Consider the following 16,263-nt stretch of genomic DNA (forward strand, 5'->3'; position numbering starts at 1 on the left):
TATGACAACTATTCATGACTTAGGCCTTTTTCTCATAGTTCCAGGTTCTTTCCATCTCTTAGATGTTTGCAGTTTCTGAATTATTTCTTTCATAGATGTAAGATGCTCTTATAATGTTTATCATAAGAACTAAGACTGTTGTAACAATTGTACTGCCCAAGTAATTCTAAAATGCACCCACTGAAATTCTTATGTAATCCAAGGGTGGTAACATATTCATTAGAGATAATATATTGTGGTTTCCATTGTTTGTTCTTCTGTGGAGTGTTTTTTCCTAATATTTGTTTCCTTTTAATTCTCATCCATTTGACTGTCATCTAATTGAGTTTACTAAAACTTTATGTCTAGTTCGTACACCTCCTAAAGAAGTGCAGTCCATAGCCTGTGAAAGTTAGTCCCTCAGGGTTTGTTTGGGGTAGCCCTTAAGGACCTTGTTGGAAGTGAAAATAAATTATTCAAAAAGTTTTTATTGAGAAATTACAGTTATTTGGCAGCTATATTTGCATATTTAATGAGTTATTTTCTCTTTTACTTTTTCTCATTTTCACTTTACCTCCTTAAAAATTATGTAATACCTAGTATACTATGTTTGCAACATTAGTTTACTTTTGTCTGTTTTCACTGGGGATGTAGGCAAGGCTGTCATAGTGATTGTTTCCGTTTTATGTAAGAATTTTGAGTCAATACAGGCAAAATGATAATTATAAAAACTGTTTATCTTAAGAACCAGCAACTTCAAGAAAAACAGCAACAACTTCTTAGTGTAAAAGAAGAGATGCGTGAGATGCAGACAAAGATAAATGAAATGGAGAATTTAAAGAATGAACTAAAGAGCAAAGGATTAACATTGGAACGTATAGAAATGGAGAAACTTGAGTTGATTCAGAAACTCCGTGAAAATAATGAAGAAATGAAATCTATCACCAAAGAAAGAAATGATCTAAAGAAATTACAGGAGTCATTTGAAATAGAGAGAGCTCAACTTAGAGGATACATAAGAGAAATTGAAGCTACAGTAAGTTCCTTTTCCTTCATCTTTAAATGTTTCTTTAAAAACTGAGCCAATTGGCAGCCTATTAATGTAATTGCTGTCAATAAGCAGTATACCTATAAAAAGTTGAATTGGCAAAAGTTGTGTGATACGTTTACAAAACGATCAAAAAAAAGAGCAGCTACTGAGGCTGCTTAGGTACAACCAGACACCTCATGGGATTTGATTCATTGGTTTGGAGGTTTAGTGTGTTTAATGCTTCTCTTCTACCTCCTAGTTCGTTATATAGTGGTCTGGGGTGTTAAAAGCTTGCGAGCAGCCATCCAAGGCACAACAATTGCCCTGTTCACGTGGAGCAACAAGGGAAGAAGGAGAGTTAGGAATAGGAGGAAATGGAATGTGTGACTAATTGCCTCCATGACAACTACCTCCTTTGCCATGAGACCAGAGAAACTAGACGGTACCTGGCTACCATTACTGAACATTCTGATCAAAGATTCTGTGGAAGAATCCTGATGAAAAAGGAGAAAATGCAGAACAGATATCAAATTCTCATGGAATCCATACTTTCTGAAGCCGTGAAAGCAGGATGAACCCTCAAAACTATTGCCCTGAGATTATCTTTAAACCTTAAACCAAAAATATCCCCTGAAGTCTTCTGAAAACCAATCAATAGTTTAGTTTAACTAATAAAGACTATCTGCCTTGAACACTGTGCTCTTTTAAGATTTATCTATATGGGATCGAATTGACAACAGCAACTTGAAAGATTAGATAGGAAACTTAGGGGCCAGTGAGTTTATGTTAATGGGGGAGGAACAACTCAGAAAAGGAGGGTGAGAATGGTTGCACAACGGAAAGAATGTAATCAGTTCCACTAAACTGTATATGAAGAAGCTGTTGAATTGGTGTATGTTTTGCTGTGTATATTCTTAACAACAGCAAAAATAATTTATTTAAAGAAACAGAGCCAATTGGAAAGGAGGAGGCAGTGTTGGAATGATGTTGTTATAAACTTTAAATTTCCATTGCCAATAAAGGGCCTGGAAACAAAAGAAGAACTAAAAATTGTTCACACGAATCTAAAAGAATACCAAGAAACTATTGATGACCTAAGAAGAAACATTTCTGAAAAGACAACTCAAATAATAAATATTCAGAAGGACTTAGAAAAACCCAATGCTAAATTACAAGGAAAGGTATATTGTTTTTTATTCCTTCCTTCCTTCTTTCCTTCCTTTCCCCTCTGTTGGACAGACAAGCAGTTATGGTTCATTCATTTATTGGACATGTATTTGCTGAATGTCTACTGTGCCAGGCACAGTCCTAGGTGATAGAAGTGCAGTGAGAATAAGATGGACTAAATCTCTATGTCTCTATGTTCATAGAGTTTGTTTTGTAAATGGAAGGAGGTAGCTGATAAATAAGCAAACAAGTGAACGAAATAATTTCAGATTGTGGTACGCTGTGGAGAAAATGAAACATTGTGATAACCAGATCAATCTATGTTAAAAGCCTACTATGCGGCAGATATGGAGACTATGAATATTAATAAGATATCCTTCCCCCCAATGTAGGCATGTAACAAACTCCCTAATATTAGCAGTATAATAAATGTAGGATACGATGAGCAAAATTACACGATACCACTGATAATCATGGAAAAGGAGAATCAGTCTGTATAAGTAGAAAAACTGAGAATCAGCATTGGGGCTCATCTGAGAATGAGCACCAAGTATTTATTGGGATGTAATCTTCCCAAATACGATTTTTCTCCTGTAGCGTTCGGAAACTCCATGTAGAAATGAATAAGCATGTATGTAGCTGACTGAATTAACAGTTTTGTTGGTAAAGTGTAAGGATTGGTGGGCTGGGGATGCTGGTTAGAGAATGTTTCACTCTTGGACGTAAGCTGGAGAGAAAGTTATGACAAAATATGATTAGCAGAAAAGTATTGAACAGCTTTACAGGAAATCAAGGGAAAAAGAATAGATAGGAATCAGTGACCTGAGGTGGGCCCTGAGGGTTTAGAATCACTTCCATGCTGTGCAAAGTATCCTGATCTTTTCCTTTTAAAAAATTATGGAAATAATCTTCAGATGCTAACTTTGGCATTTTATAAATGTCCCAAGATCTCAGCACTTCACATGGAACAGGAGCCACTTCCTAATGTGAAAGACATCAGTGAGACTCAGGAAACAACAGATGAACTGGAGCAATTGGAAGGACAGTTCAAAGACAAGGATTCAACACCTGCAACCACAGAAATGGAAAGGCTCAGGCTGATTGCGTTACTTCAAGAAAGTAACAAAGAAATAAAATCTATAACTAAGGAGAGAGACGATCTTAAAACGATAAAAGAAGCACTTCAAGTTGAGTGTGACCAGCTAAAAGAGGACATAAGAGTAACTTTGGCTAAAGTAAGTGTCGTCCTTTTCCCCCTTGGTAAATGTTTTCTAAGAATCAGGTCTTTGGAAAAAGAGACATTTGTGCTCTGGTTATAATGTTACTATCAGTTTTTTTTTTTTCCAATGTCTCTTAACCATGAAGTACTTAGAAGCATAACTAAAAATTGTTCATATTCAACTGCATGAATACTAAGAAACTATTGAAACTTAACCCACCCCCAGTGCTGTCGAGTCGATTCTACTGTTTTTTAGTATTGAAACTTAGAGAACAATATTTCAGATAAGTCAGCCATTTTCTCAAATATTCAAAATGATTTAGAAAAGGTAATGCTAAATATATAGGAAAGGGTAAAGCCAAAAATGGGTTCTCTGTTTTCTTTCCTTTAAACCTACTCCTCCAGCATCCCATAAGGGGCTGCCATCTTCCTCATTGCTTCAGCCAGAAATCTTGAAAGCATTCCTACTAAAATCCCTTCCTCCTCACTGACTGCATAATCCAGTCACCAGACCTTGTTGATTTTAATGTGTGTGTATGGATATGTGTGTATCTACGTAAATTCGTCCTCCTACTATTCTACACACATTGCCACCACCCTAATTCAAGCCACCATCATTTCTTTCCCTGGCTTTCTGCACTAACCTCCTAATGGGTCTCCCCACGTTCATTCTTATATTTCTACAATCCATTCCCCATCTGAGTGAGAGTGGTCTCTTTATAACGCATATCCAATAATGCCAATGTCCTTCTTAAAACTCTTTAATAGCATTTTTTAACTTTTGGAATGAAGACCAGAATGCTTCACATGGCCTATGAGGCCCTGGATCCTTTGGCCTGTGCAGGTCTCTAAGCTTATTGCAACTCTTTTCCCTCGTATTCATAATGCTCCAACGACATTAGTCTTGGCTCTTCATCTCATGGATTTCAGATGTTCTGGTTTCCCTACCTAGAGTACTTCCATACCCTTTTATTTGTAGCTTATGCTCACTCATCTTTCAGATCTCAACTGAAGCTTCCTCTCCCCCAGGAGGCCCTTCCTAACTACTCGCATAGGTTTGATTTGCCATTAATGCCTGGGAGAACCCAGCACATCTACTAAGATTTGGTAAAATATCTTATGTACCATTTTATGCTTACAACACAGTGAGCCCTCAATAAATAAGTGTTTAATGCCTAAATAGTGCACAAGTTAGAAGGCGGAAAGATGGCTGTGTAAATGATCCATTGAATCCTGCCTTAATTGTTGTAGAAGCATACTGATGTCTTTTCCCATAAGATGAAAGTATCTCCAGGTTACCAACCATATTGTTTTATGATTCTCTTAAGATCCAAGAGGCTCAAGACCAGCAAGAACAATCCTTCAGTATGAATGAAAAAGACAATGAAACTAAGAAAATGATGAGTGAGATGGAGCAACTGAAGGAGCGATTCAAAGCCAAGAATTCCGCGTTACTAAGAGTAGAAATGGAAAAGCTCAAGTTATCTGAGAGACTCCAAGAAAGTCAAGATGAAATGAAGTCTATAGCTAAAGAGAGAGATGACCTAAAGAGGCTCCAAGAAGTTCTTCAGTCTGAAAGTGACCAACTCGAAAAAAATGTAGAAGAACTTACCACTAAAGTAGGTTTCATTTTTTTCCCTGTGTATTTTTTTTTATAACCTGTAAGCAGATTATTTTTATAAGAACTAAACCTTCAAAAAAAAAAAAGTTAATTATATCATAATGGTTATAATGTTTCTATAAAATTTCTTTCAATTTTCTCTAATAATAAAGCACCTAGAAATAGAAGAGGAACTTAAAGTTGCTCATTTTCACCTGAAAGAACAGAAGGAAACTATTGATAAGCTGAGAGTGGATGTTTCAGAGAGGGAAACTGAAATATCAAGTTGTCAAAAGGAATTAGAAACAGCCAATGGTGAATTACAGAAAAAGGTAAATTGAGGATGAAGGAACAGTGGGAGGAAACCTGGTGAGATCACTAACTGGAAAGCACCTTGGTCTTTTTTCCTTAAAAAAAAAAATAAATTTTATATATGTATATATTTCTGGCTATTAATTTCTTATTTTATCATTATTTTAAGATCCAAGAGCTTCATGAGAAAGAGGCACAACTTCTTAGTGTAAAAGAATTCAGTGAGAATCAGGGAAAGGTGACTGAACTGGAGCAAATCATGGAGCACCTCAAAGGCAAAGATTCGGCACTACAAAGTATAGAAACTGAGAAGCTTGTGTTAGCTGAAAGACTTCACGAAAGTCAAGAAGAAATAAAAATTCTACTTAAGGAAAGAGATGAACTGAAAAGGGTACAGGAGGCCCTTCAAATGGAGAAAGACCAACTCAAAGAAAACATTAGTGAAATTGTAGCTACAGTAAGTTTACCTCTTCTTATGTTTTTGGATAAATAAAAATAGTGTGAAGGTGACAATGTTCATTATCATTAAGTTTTATTAATTTCCTCTAATCATAAAGGAGCTGGAAACAAAAGAAAAACTGAAAACTGCCTACATTCATCTGAATGAGCACCAAGAAACTATTAATACACTAACAAGGAATATATCAGAGAAGACAGATCAAGTAAAAAACATGCAGAGAGATTTAGAAAATTCAAATGCTGAATTACAGGCGAAGGTAGGTCCTGTTTTGTTAACTGGGAAAATGACATGTGATTATTGTGTTCCTCATATCCTTTATGGAAGAAAAGAGTACATACATTAGACTAAAATGTAGAGATGATTGCAAATGGGTAGTAGGGTGATGGGAGTGTAAACTGATGCAAACTTAGAGAAGATTGGAGTGGGGGTATTCAGTAATATCTTCCACATTTTTCAATAAGCTAATTCATTGACCCTAAAGTCCCATTGTGGCTATTTATCCTATATACATTTACACAACTGTGCAAAGATATTTGTTGAAGGATAGTCATTGCAACAAGGTACAATAACAAAATAAAACAAACAAAAAAAATAGAGAAAATTCTAACTGTCCATTAGTACGGGATTGGTTAAATAAGTGTTGCAAATTCAGACTACAGAATATTATACCACAGATTTTTTAGAAAATGAGGTAGTGCTATAGAATGTGTTTACATCTAAAAGTGATTTAGAGGGTAGAGAGTGGAAGGTCTGGGAGGGAGGCCTGAAATTTTTACTTCTAACCCTGTATCTTTCTATACTATTAGAATTATATTATTTTGAATGTATTGTTTTTGTGATCTTTACATAACTTGGTTAACATTAAGAAACTAAAGGAAATGGTTGATAGGTTTGATTGTCAATTTTCTTAAAATTTCTCTAATACAAAGGATTTGGAAAGACAGGAGGAACTAAAAATTGCTCACATGCATCTGAAGGAGCACCAAGAAACTATTGATAAACTCAGAGGGATTGTTTCAGAGAAGACAGTTGAAATATCAAATATGCAAATGGATTTAAAGAGCTCAAATGATGCCTTAAAAGCACAGGTATTTTTTCTTTTAGAGTTGTCATCTGAGAAGAGCTTCAATCATGTCTTTTTTGTAATGAAACTGGGTATGAATTAACCTAATATTGAAGATAAATGGAGATTTGCCTGCCCAATTTAGAAATTATTTTTTAGGTTTTTATCTATATCTGTATCTTAACTTACTGTATTATTATTTCAAGATTCAAGAATTTCAGGAGAAAGAACATCAACTTCTTAAGGCAAAAAATGACCGCAAGGAAAGTATGTACCAAATAGAGCAACTGAAGAAGCAATCAGAGACCCAGAATTCAATTCTGGAAAGTATAGAAATGGAGAAATTAAGGTTGTCTCAGAGACTCCATGAAACCCTTGAAGAAATGAGATCTGTAACTAGGGAAAGAGATGACCTAAGAAGAGTAGAGGGAACCCTCAAAATGGAGCGGGACCAGCTCAGGGAAAACCTCCAAGAAACAGAAGCTAAAGTGAGTAACACTTACCCCTCTTCCTAGCTAGTAAATGTGTTTTTCTTACAAGAATGAACACTTCTTTGAAAATGAGTGATACTGTTGGTGAGAGTATGAACTGACTATAATCTTTTAGGGGAATAATTTGGTATTGTTCTTGAAAAATGTAAATTCTGTAACTGTAGTTGTTACAGTTGTTAGGTGCCATCGAGTTGGTTCCAACTCATAGCAACCCTATAGCACAGAGTAGAACTGTCCCACAGGGTTTCCAAGGAGCCACTGGTGAATTTGAACTGCCGACCTTTTGGTTAGCAGCTGAGCACTTAACCACAGTGCCACCAGGGCTCCCCAAATTTGTAACTAGCATTTTCTTCATGTATTTTATGCTACATATATACTGACTTAATTGTTAAGGTATAGAAAAAAATACACCCCACAAGATCGTTTATTGTAGCAGTTCGTAATAAAAAATTGGGAACAGCCTAAATGTCCGTCCCAAGAAGACTGAGTAAATACGTGCCATATGTCAAGTACTATGCAGCATGTTAAAGAAAAAAAAATGTAGATTTGGATGTCCTAATGTGGAAGCCCACGATAATTCTGAGAGGACAAAGCAAGCTGTAGAATAGTATGTATACAATGTGTTTAGTTCTGAAATATAGATAGAATGTGTTTAGTTCTGAAATAATAGGATTAAGTTGTGAGGAGGAGAGAAGAGGACCGGGCTTCCTTTCAACCCTAGAACTTGCCAGCAGCAACAAAGGTATAGAGTAAGAAATAAAAGTTTTATTATTTTTACAAAGAGAGTGTCACTTCCATTAAAAATACTACTAATTAACATTAAGGTAACAATAGATGGATAATAGTTCTATATATGCCACTGTTCTTAAAATTTCTGTAATAAAGGATCTAGAAAAACAAGAGGAACTAAAAATTGCTCACATGTATCTGAAAGAGAACCAGAAATATATTAATAAACTGAAAGGGGTTTTTTCTGAGAAGGCAGATGAAATATCAAATATGCAAATAGCTTTAGAAAATTCAAAGGCTGAGTGGATATTTGATTTATTTGTACTTAAAATTCTTTGGGAATGTAAAATGGTTCTGTCATCTTGGAAAACTACTTAGCAGTTTTTTACTAAAATTAAGTGTCTACCTACCTTATAGCTCAGCAATTCCACTAATGTATCTGAGAGAAAAGAGTACATACTTCCACAAAAAGACATGTACAGAAATGTTTATAATAACTTTATTCATAACAGCAAAATACTAAACACAGCCCAAGTGCCTATCAGCAGAAGAATGGATAAATACATTGTGATATATTTCTACAAACTAATACTACATGGTGATTCATTAAAAAGAACAAATTACTGGAATATACAAGAACATGGGTGAATTTCACAGATATTATTTTGGGTGAAAGCCAGACACGAGAAACTGTATATTATGTGATCCCATTTAGATAAAGCTCAAAAGCAGGCAAAGCTGATCCAGGCTGATAAAGGTCAGAAAGTGATTTCTCTTGGCAGAGGTTAGATTAGGAAGGGGCACATGGGGCCATATGGAGTGCTAGAAATGTCCTATATGTTAATTTGGGTTGTAGTTACATAGATGTATTACGTATGTCAAGAAGAATTGAGCTGTATACTTAAGGTTAGTGCACTTTGTGTATACTACAAAAAAAATAAATTATTTGTGAAATTTTGTAGGATATTAATAAGATTGACATAGGAAGACTCCTGTCTTAATCATTTAGAAACTATTTTTTATCCTTTCCTTAAAAACCTTCTGTATCCTAACATGTTGTTTTACGTTTATCTTAAGATCCAAGAACTTAAGGCGAACGAGCACCAACTTCTTAAGTTAAAAGAAGATGTCAGTGAGACACAGAAAAAAATGTGTGAAATAGAACGATTGAAGAAACAATTAAAAGCCCAAAGTTTAACTCTGGATAAAATAGAAATGGAGAATTTAAATTTGGCCCAGAAACTTCATGAAAACCTTGAAGAAAAGAAATATATAATGAAAGAAAGAGATAACCTAAAGAAAGTAGAAGAAACTCTCAAACTGGAGAGAGACCAACTCAAGGAAAACCTACGGGAAGCCATAGCTAGAGTGGGTTGTGCCCCTTTTTCCTGTCCAGTACACATGTTATTTTTAGTACTGTTAATGAGAATGTAAATGTTACAACCTTTTAAGGAGAGAGTTTGACAATATCTTTATTAAATACATCAACATATGCAATTGCTACAGCAATCGACTTCTATTAATTTATCCTACAACAAGTAAAATTACACCAGTGCTCACTGCAGCATTATTTGTGGTGACCAAAAGCTAGGACTCTACCAATTAGACACTAAGTTGGGTTCATCTGTATAACTGAATGTCAAGCATAAGAGTGGGGGTGATCTTTATGTAAGAGTAATTTAGAAAGACGTCCAGCAGTATGAAGGGAGAAAAGCAAGTGGTAGGATCAGCAGGGAGCTGGACTAGAAGAGGAGAGGCAAGGGACAGGAACTTTCACTTTACAGCCTTCTGTACTGTTCTAACTGGGGTTGTTGTTTAGTTTGGCTTTTTTGTGGTGGTGGTTTATAACTCTGATCATGTACTTTTTTTAATTCTTTTAAACTAGTTAAGTGTTAAAATAATTAGTGATTATGTCATCACATTTCTCAATTTCTTCTGATAATAAAGGATCTGGAAACACAGCAGGAACTCAAAATTGCTCACATGTGTTTAAAAGAACACCAGGAAACTATTGATAAATTCAAAGAAAAAGCTTCAGAAAAGACAGCTCAAATTTCAAATATTCAAAAGGATTTAGATAAATCAGAAGATGAGTCACAGAAAAAGGTATGTATTGTTTTGTTTAGGGAATAACTGTATCCCAAATATTAGCAGAATGAGAAGTAACATGGACATACAGAGATATAGAATAGGCATATGTACATATATAACAAATGAATGCTGTTTGCCTTCCTTGAAGGGATTCTGTGTGCATTCCAACTTGTTTTATAATTATCTCAAGATCTAAGAACCTCAGAAAAAACAGCTTCAATTCTTAAATTGAAAGAAAATGCCAATAAAACTCAGAAAAAAATGAATGAAATGGAACAACTGAAAAAACAGTTTGAGGCCCAAAATTTATCTATGCAAGGTGGAAAACTTGCGTTTGACTAAGAAACTTCATGAAAACCTTGATGAAATAAGAATCATAGCTTAGGAAAGAGATAAGCTACAGAATAAAAGAGCCTCTCAAAATGGTGATAAACCAATTCAGAGAAACCTTGAAAGAAATTATAGCTAGAGTGAGTTCAGAATTTTCCCCTATCTAGTAACTGTTTATAAAACTTAAGCTTTCTTGGGAAGGGTAACAGCACTTTTTTTTCCCCCCTAGAAATTTTTATAAATAGTAAAGGATGATGAAGGGTGGTAGTGGGAAAACTATTATTATCTCACACAGGTAGGAAATACAATTTTAAAAAAAGCGAAAATGTTTTTCAGAAGACGACATCTTAAATTTAAGAAAAAACTTGTTAAATAACGTAGACTCTTATTTTTCTTTATATAATTTTTTTTTAAGATTATTTAAACTAAGACCTAGCATTCTTTTCAGTGGAGATATATTTGAAGGATTAAGTTCATAAAAGATAAAATGTGAGTAGATCCCTTTCTCTTATTCAGTCTGTATGCTGAGCAAAGAATCTGAGAAGGTGGACTATATGAAGAGAACAAGGCATCAAGACTGGAGGAAGACTCATTAAAAACTTGAGATATGCAGGTGACACAACCTTGCTTGCTGAAAACAAAGAGGACTTGAAGTACTTACTGATGAAGATAACAGCTTTCAGTATGAATTACACGTCAATGTGAAGAAAACAGAAATCCTCACAACTAGACCAGTAAAGCAACATCATGATAAATGGAGAAAATATTGAAGTTGTCAAGGATTTCATTTTACTTGGATCCACAATTAATGCCCATGGAAGCAGCAGTCAAGAAATCGAATGACATACTACATTGGGCAAATTTGCTGCAAAAGGTCTCTTTACAGTGTTAAAAAGCAGAGATGACACTTTAAGGACTAAAGTGTACTTGACCCAAGCCATGATATTTTCAATAGCCTCATATGCATGTGAAAGCTGGACAATGAATAAGGAAGACCAAAGAAGAATGGGTGCTTTTGGATTACGATGTTGGCAAAGAATATTGACTTTACCACAGATTGCCAGTAGAAGGAACAAAACTCTCTTGGAAGAAATACAACAAGAATGCTGCTTAGAAACGAGGATGGTGAGACTTCATCTCACATACTTTAGACATTTGTCAGGAGGGACCAGCTCCTGGAGAAGAACATCAGGCTTCATAAAGTAGAGGGTCAGATAAAGAGAGGAAAATCCTCAACAAGATGGATTGGCACAGTGGCTACAACGATGGGCTCAAACATAGCAACAAGTGTAAGGATGGTGCAGGACCAGGTAGCGTCCTGTTATTTTATACATAGAGTCACTATGAGTCAGGATCAACTCGACAGCACCTAACAACAGACCACTTTGTCTGCTTGATAGAGTCCTAGAGGTATGGCTCTTACTAATGAAGCTAGAATGAAAAAAAAGACAATATGAATATAAAAGGGAAAGTTCTTCTAGTATCACTGTTTACAAATATTTTGAATCATGTATCTTAAAAAACCTGATTAAATTGTCCAAAAAGTAAATTCAGGCAAGTACAAAATTGTGTGAAACCAGTAAAAAGAAATCTTTCATTCTCACACGTCAAGAGTAAGGCAAGAATAAAGTAGAAAATAATATCCTTTGCAATCTCAACAAAGACATCAGGCACCTGAGAATCATCTTTATGTTGGCTCTAAATTTTTTAAAGAGATTTAATTCATCCAGCAAATATTTATTGAACAATTAGGCATTCTTCTAAGTACCGTAGTGAACAAATACACAAGTAGGAGGGAAAAAAATTATAATTTTATTCAAAAATACAAAATAAAAACAGGACATGAACTTTTTGTGCCAGGGTATTTGCAGTGGCTTGGAACACCATAAATCAGTATAGGTGGTTTTGCTAGTATATTTGTTGTTATTAGGTGCCATCAATCAGTTCCGACTCATAGCGGCCCTGTGTACAACAGTATGAAATGCTACTTGGTCCTGCATCATCCTCACAGTCGTTGCTATGTTTGAGCCCATCATTGCAGCCATTGTGTCTATTTAGTTGGCAGTAATAATTATAAGGGAAACCCTGGTGGCGTAGTGGTTAAGTGCTGTGGCTGCTAACCAAAAGGTCAGCAGTTCAAATCTACCAGGCGCTCCTTGGAAACTCTATGGGGCAGTTCTACTCTGTCCTATGGGGTTGCTATGAGTCGGAATCGATTCAAAGGCAACAGATTTTTTTTTTTTTTTGAATAATTACAATGCAGAGATTCTGAAGAATCAGAACCAGAAGTAAATCTAAAACCTAATTTACAACTAAGATGGTTACACAAACAGATCCTGTCTCCAAAGAATATGTGGTTCATCTGTTATTATTTTAGTTATAAGTATAATGTTTAATTCCATTATTGAAATATTGTCCAAAAATGTGTATGATTAGACATCATATGTAAGTGTTGTTGTAGCTGAAGTCCTGTTTATTTCTTTATACCAAAGCAGGATCAACAGAACCACAAAGAAGTGGTAAAATACAGAAAAAGTTCATTATGTGATGGAAAACAGCACCTTATGGAAAGCCTCAGAGAAAAGTGCTTTAGGATAAAAGTAAGTTATTCATTAAAACTACAAATTACTATTGGTACCCTTCCCAGTGGCTTTCTAAAGCCTAAAAAGGAATCAAAGGAACCTCCATGGAATGAATAGATAATGCTCAATATTTTTTAAACGCTATAATCTTATGGGTATGTGTGTGAGTGCATATATACATCCATACACTCACAAACAGTGGGATGTTACAATTTAAGGCCTGACTGGACAGGTCATAATTGAACAGATGTCTGCAAGAGATAAAGGTATCTGGGGGAAGAGCATTGTAGGCAGAGGGAATAGCAAGTACAGATCTCCTAAGGCAGGAGCCTGCCTAGAGGTTGAACAAATATTAAGAAGGGAAAAGCTAATAAGAAATGAGGTCGGAGAGTTAAGGAGGCAGAGGCAGGCACTGGGACCTTAGAAGGACTGAGTTTTACGCTGAGATGGAGATCTCCTAGAGGGTTTTGACTACAAGAGAGACATGATCTGACTTACATTTTAAAGGGATGGCTGGTTGTTGTGTTGGACAGTGTGGAAGCAGGAATTGCAGTAATCCAGGTAGAGCTAGTGCTTGGAAGTAATGGGAAGTGTTTGAAATTTGAGTATATATTGAGAGTAAACCCGATAGGATTTTCCTTCACCCTACTAGAATATAAGATGCCTGAGGAGAGAACTTTTTCACATCGTTTATGGCTATGTCACCGCATTCCTGATAGGAGTCAGGCTTCTGTATGCATTTATTGAAAGTACAAATTAATGTCTATGCAGTGCTGCTCCAGACTGTAAATTGATTCTTCCTAAGACCTACGGCAGGAATCCCCTCTCCAACATTCCACATTAGTGAATATCTAGCTTTTTCTTAAATGATTTAAAAACAGAGAGGTTACTAGTGTCAGAAGCCCCTTGTTCTATTATTTAACACCATGGACTAAACATGCTACTTATTACATCATTGTAGCAACTTGTACTTAATGTGTTCCTCCACCTGTGCTCTGATCAGTGTGCCACCTGCCTGGCTACTAGTCATTTGAGCTTCTGGGCCCAGGTTCATTGAGTCCACCCAGAGGTGCCTCAGAAGAAAGGCCTAATGATGTATTTCCAAAAAATCATCCATCGAAAACTCTGGAACGCAGTTCTACTCTGACACACATGGGGTCACCATGAGTCAGAACCCATATGAAGGCAACTGGTTACCACATGCCAGGCACTGTACTGGGTACTTTATATCATGAGATAGGTTTTATTTTTCCATTTATAAACAAAGAAATGGGCTCAGAGAGGAAATTCAGCCCTAAGTCACACAGCTAATAAATTGGTAGAGTCAAGATTTAAACCCAAATCTGACTAACTTTAAAACTTGAGTACAGAAACATCTCGTAAATATAATTTTATTTCCTTCAAGCAATACTAATAACTGTCTATGCAGACTTTACAGATTACATATAGATAGATAGATACACAGACAGACATAATAATAGTTTCCTTGATCCCCTAGGAAACTTTCGCAACGATTTTTGCAGTCAGCAAGTGGCAGGGCTAGAAGCTGAATTCTCTGACTTGGGTTTAGAAAACTCACATTCTAGACACATAATAGAAATGTGCGAAGTGGGTCTACCAAACTAGCCAATAGCCAGTTTGATTCTTGGTTACTTTTTTTATCTGCTGACTCACATTGCCTGCTATAAACATAAGCCAGCATTCAGCCTTGAGCCACGATATATACTAGATTAAATTCACTCATTTCTCTTCAGACTTTGTCAGTGTTTGTTCAAATCACGGATGTTCTTTGTTGACCAGATATTAAAGAGTTTTATAAAGCTGTGGTAGTTAAAATAGTATGATCACTTACACTAGAATAAACTACACATTAGTTAAATACATAGCTCAAAGTAGACTATGGTGTGTATATGTACTAGGAGAATGTAAGAAGGAAGGCATCACATGGTTATTAAGAAGGGTTAAATTAGATTAATCAATAAATGATGTTGGGAAAAATAGCTATTAGAAGAAAATCGGGTCAAAGTAGCATCATAAACCACATGAATTTATCAGTAAATTTAAAATTAAAGTGAAAAAGAGAAATATAGGTGAATATTTACCTTATTTCTGGGTGAAAAAGGATTATCTAAAAATAAAAGACTGGAAAAAATTACAGAAGAAATTAATAGATTTAACTACACATAAATTTAAAACTCGCACGTTTAAGACATCATCAACCAAATTTAAAAGATCAGCAAACTGGGGGGAAATATGCCACAAATATTGTGGTGATATTCCTATAGCAATAATATATAAATAGCTTACAAATAAATCAATAAGAAAAGTTATATAAAGATATTAGAGAATTGAGCAAAGGACAAAAACAAACTACTAATAGAAGATAAAAGCAAAATGTTCAATTGTAGTGAAAAAAATATTTATATTTTTTAATCTCATTCATCCAACCAGCATTTACTGAGGTCATCCTAAGTAGTAGGCACTGGGCTAGGCATTGTGGAAGCAGATAAATAAGATACAGTTCATGTTGCTCAAGATTTCAGCTGTAGAAACAAACAAAATACCTAATATTTCTAAAACAATGTAGTAACTATAGTGCTAGAATTATTCATAGAGTTGTAAGGGAGTAGTAGCTTTGAAAGTTGTCAGCATAGAAATAAGATAGTATTGGACGTTTAACAGTAGCTGGATTCACACAGGAAGAGCGTAGAATCGGACTAGCGTTGGGCCTGGGACAGGGCCTGGAGAACATGAACCTTTGAAGAAATTGGAGCTGGTAAAGGTGGAGCCTCAGAAGTCCTAGTTAAATGAGAGCAGTGTAATGCCAGGGAGGCACTGGAGTAGAGAGTTTGGTAAAAGGGGAAGTGAAGTGATGATAAATAATGGAAGGATACAAATTAAAATAGCAGCAAGGTACTAATGGTTCATCCAAAGTCAGGTCTTCTTGGGTTGTTTGGCTTTTTGTGTTTGTTTGTTTTTTTAGATAATATTTCATTCTGACAAGATTGTGATCAGACAGGACACTCCCTTGTGGGAGAATAATTTAGTCCACTTTTTCTGCATATTGTTAGTCAGTATCAAGCTTTTCAAAACTTTCATATTCTTTGACCCAGTAAATCCATTTTAAGGAATCTTTCCTGAGAAAGTTATTGGAAATGCAGTCAAAGATTTGTAAATAAAGACCCTCATTGTAGTATTATTTTTAGTAGC

The 16,263-nt window shown here is 35.4% G+C and overlaps 1 protein-coding gene across 4 annotated transcripts in view; it reads left to right on the forward strand.

Moving 5' to 3' along the window:
- Positions 1-16,263, forward strand: part of CENPE (centromere protein E) — a 72,840-nt gene that overhangs the window by 34,829 nt on the left and 21,748 nt on the right. For 3 of the 4 annotated variants that reach the window (XM_064285489.1, XM_064285491.1, XM_064285492.1), the window contains 12 exons: positions 725-1,015; positions 2,032-2,190; positions 3,124-3,411; positions 4,724-5,014; positions 5,169-5,327; positions 5,477-5,764; positions 5,865-6,023; positions 6,697-6,855; positions 7,037-7,318; positions 9,128-9,418; positions 9,998-10,156; positions 12,964-13,071. In XM_064285489.1, coding sequence (XP_064141559.1) covers positions 725-1,015; positions 2,032-2,190; positions 3,124-3,411; positions 4,724-5,014; positions 5,169-5,327; positions 5,477-5,764; positions 5,865-6,023; positions 6,697-6,855; positions 7,037-7,318; positions 9,128-9,418; positions 9,998-10,156; positions 12,964-13,071 — 2,634 coding nt within the window. The remainder of the gene's footprint in view (positions 1-724; positions 1,016-2,031; positions 2,191-3,123; positions 3,412-4,723; positions 5,015-5,168; positions 5,328-5,476; positions 5,765-5,864; positions 6,024-6,696; positions 6,856-7,036; positions 7,319-9,127; positions 9,419-9,997; positions 10,157-12,963; positions 13,072-16,263) is intronic. The other variant, XM_064285490.1, reaches the window with a different exon arrangement.

The sequence above is a fragment of the Loxodonta africana genome, chromosome 5 (genome assembly GCF_030014295.1).
Source record: "Loxodonta africana isolate mLoxAfr1 chromosome 5, mLoxAfr1.hap2, whole genome shotgun sequence".
Taxonomy (NCBI): Eukaryota; Metazoa; Chordata; class Mammalia; order Proboscidea; family Elephantidae; genus Loxodonta; species Loxodonta africana.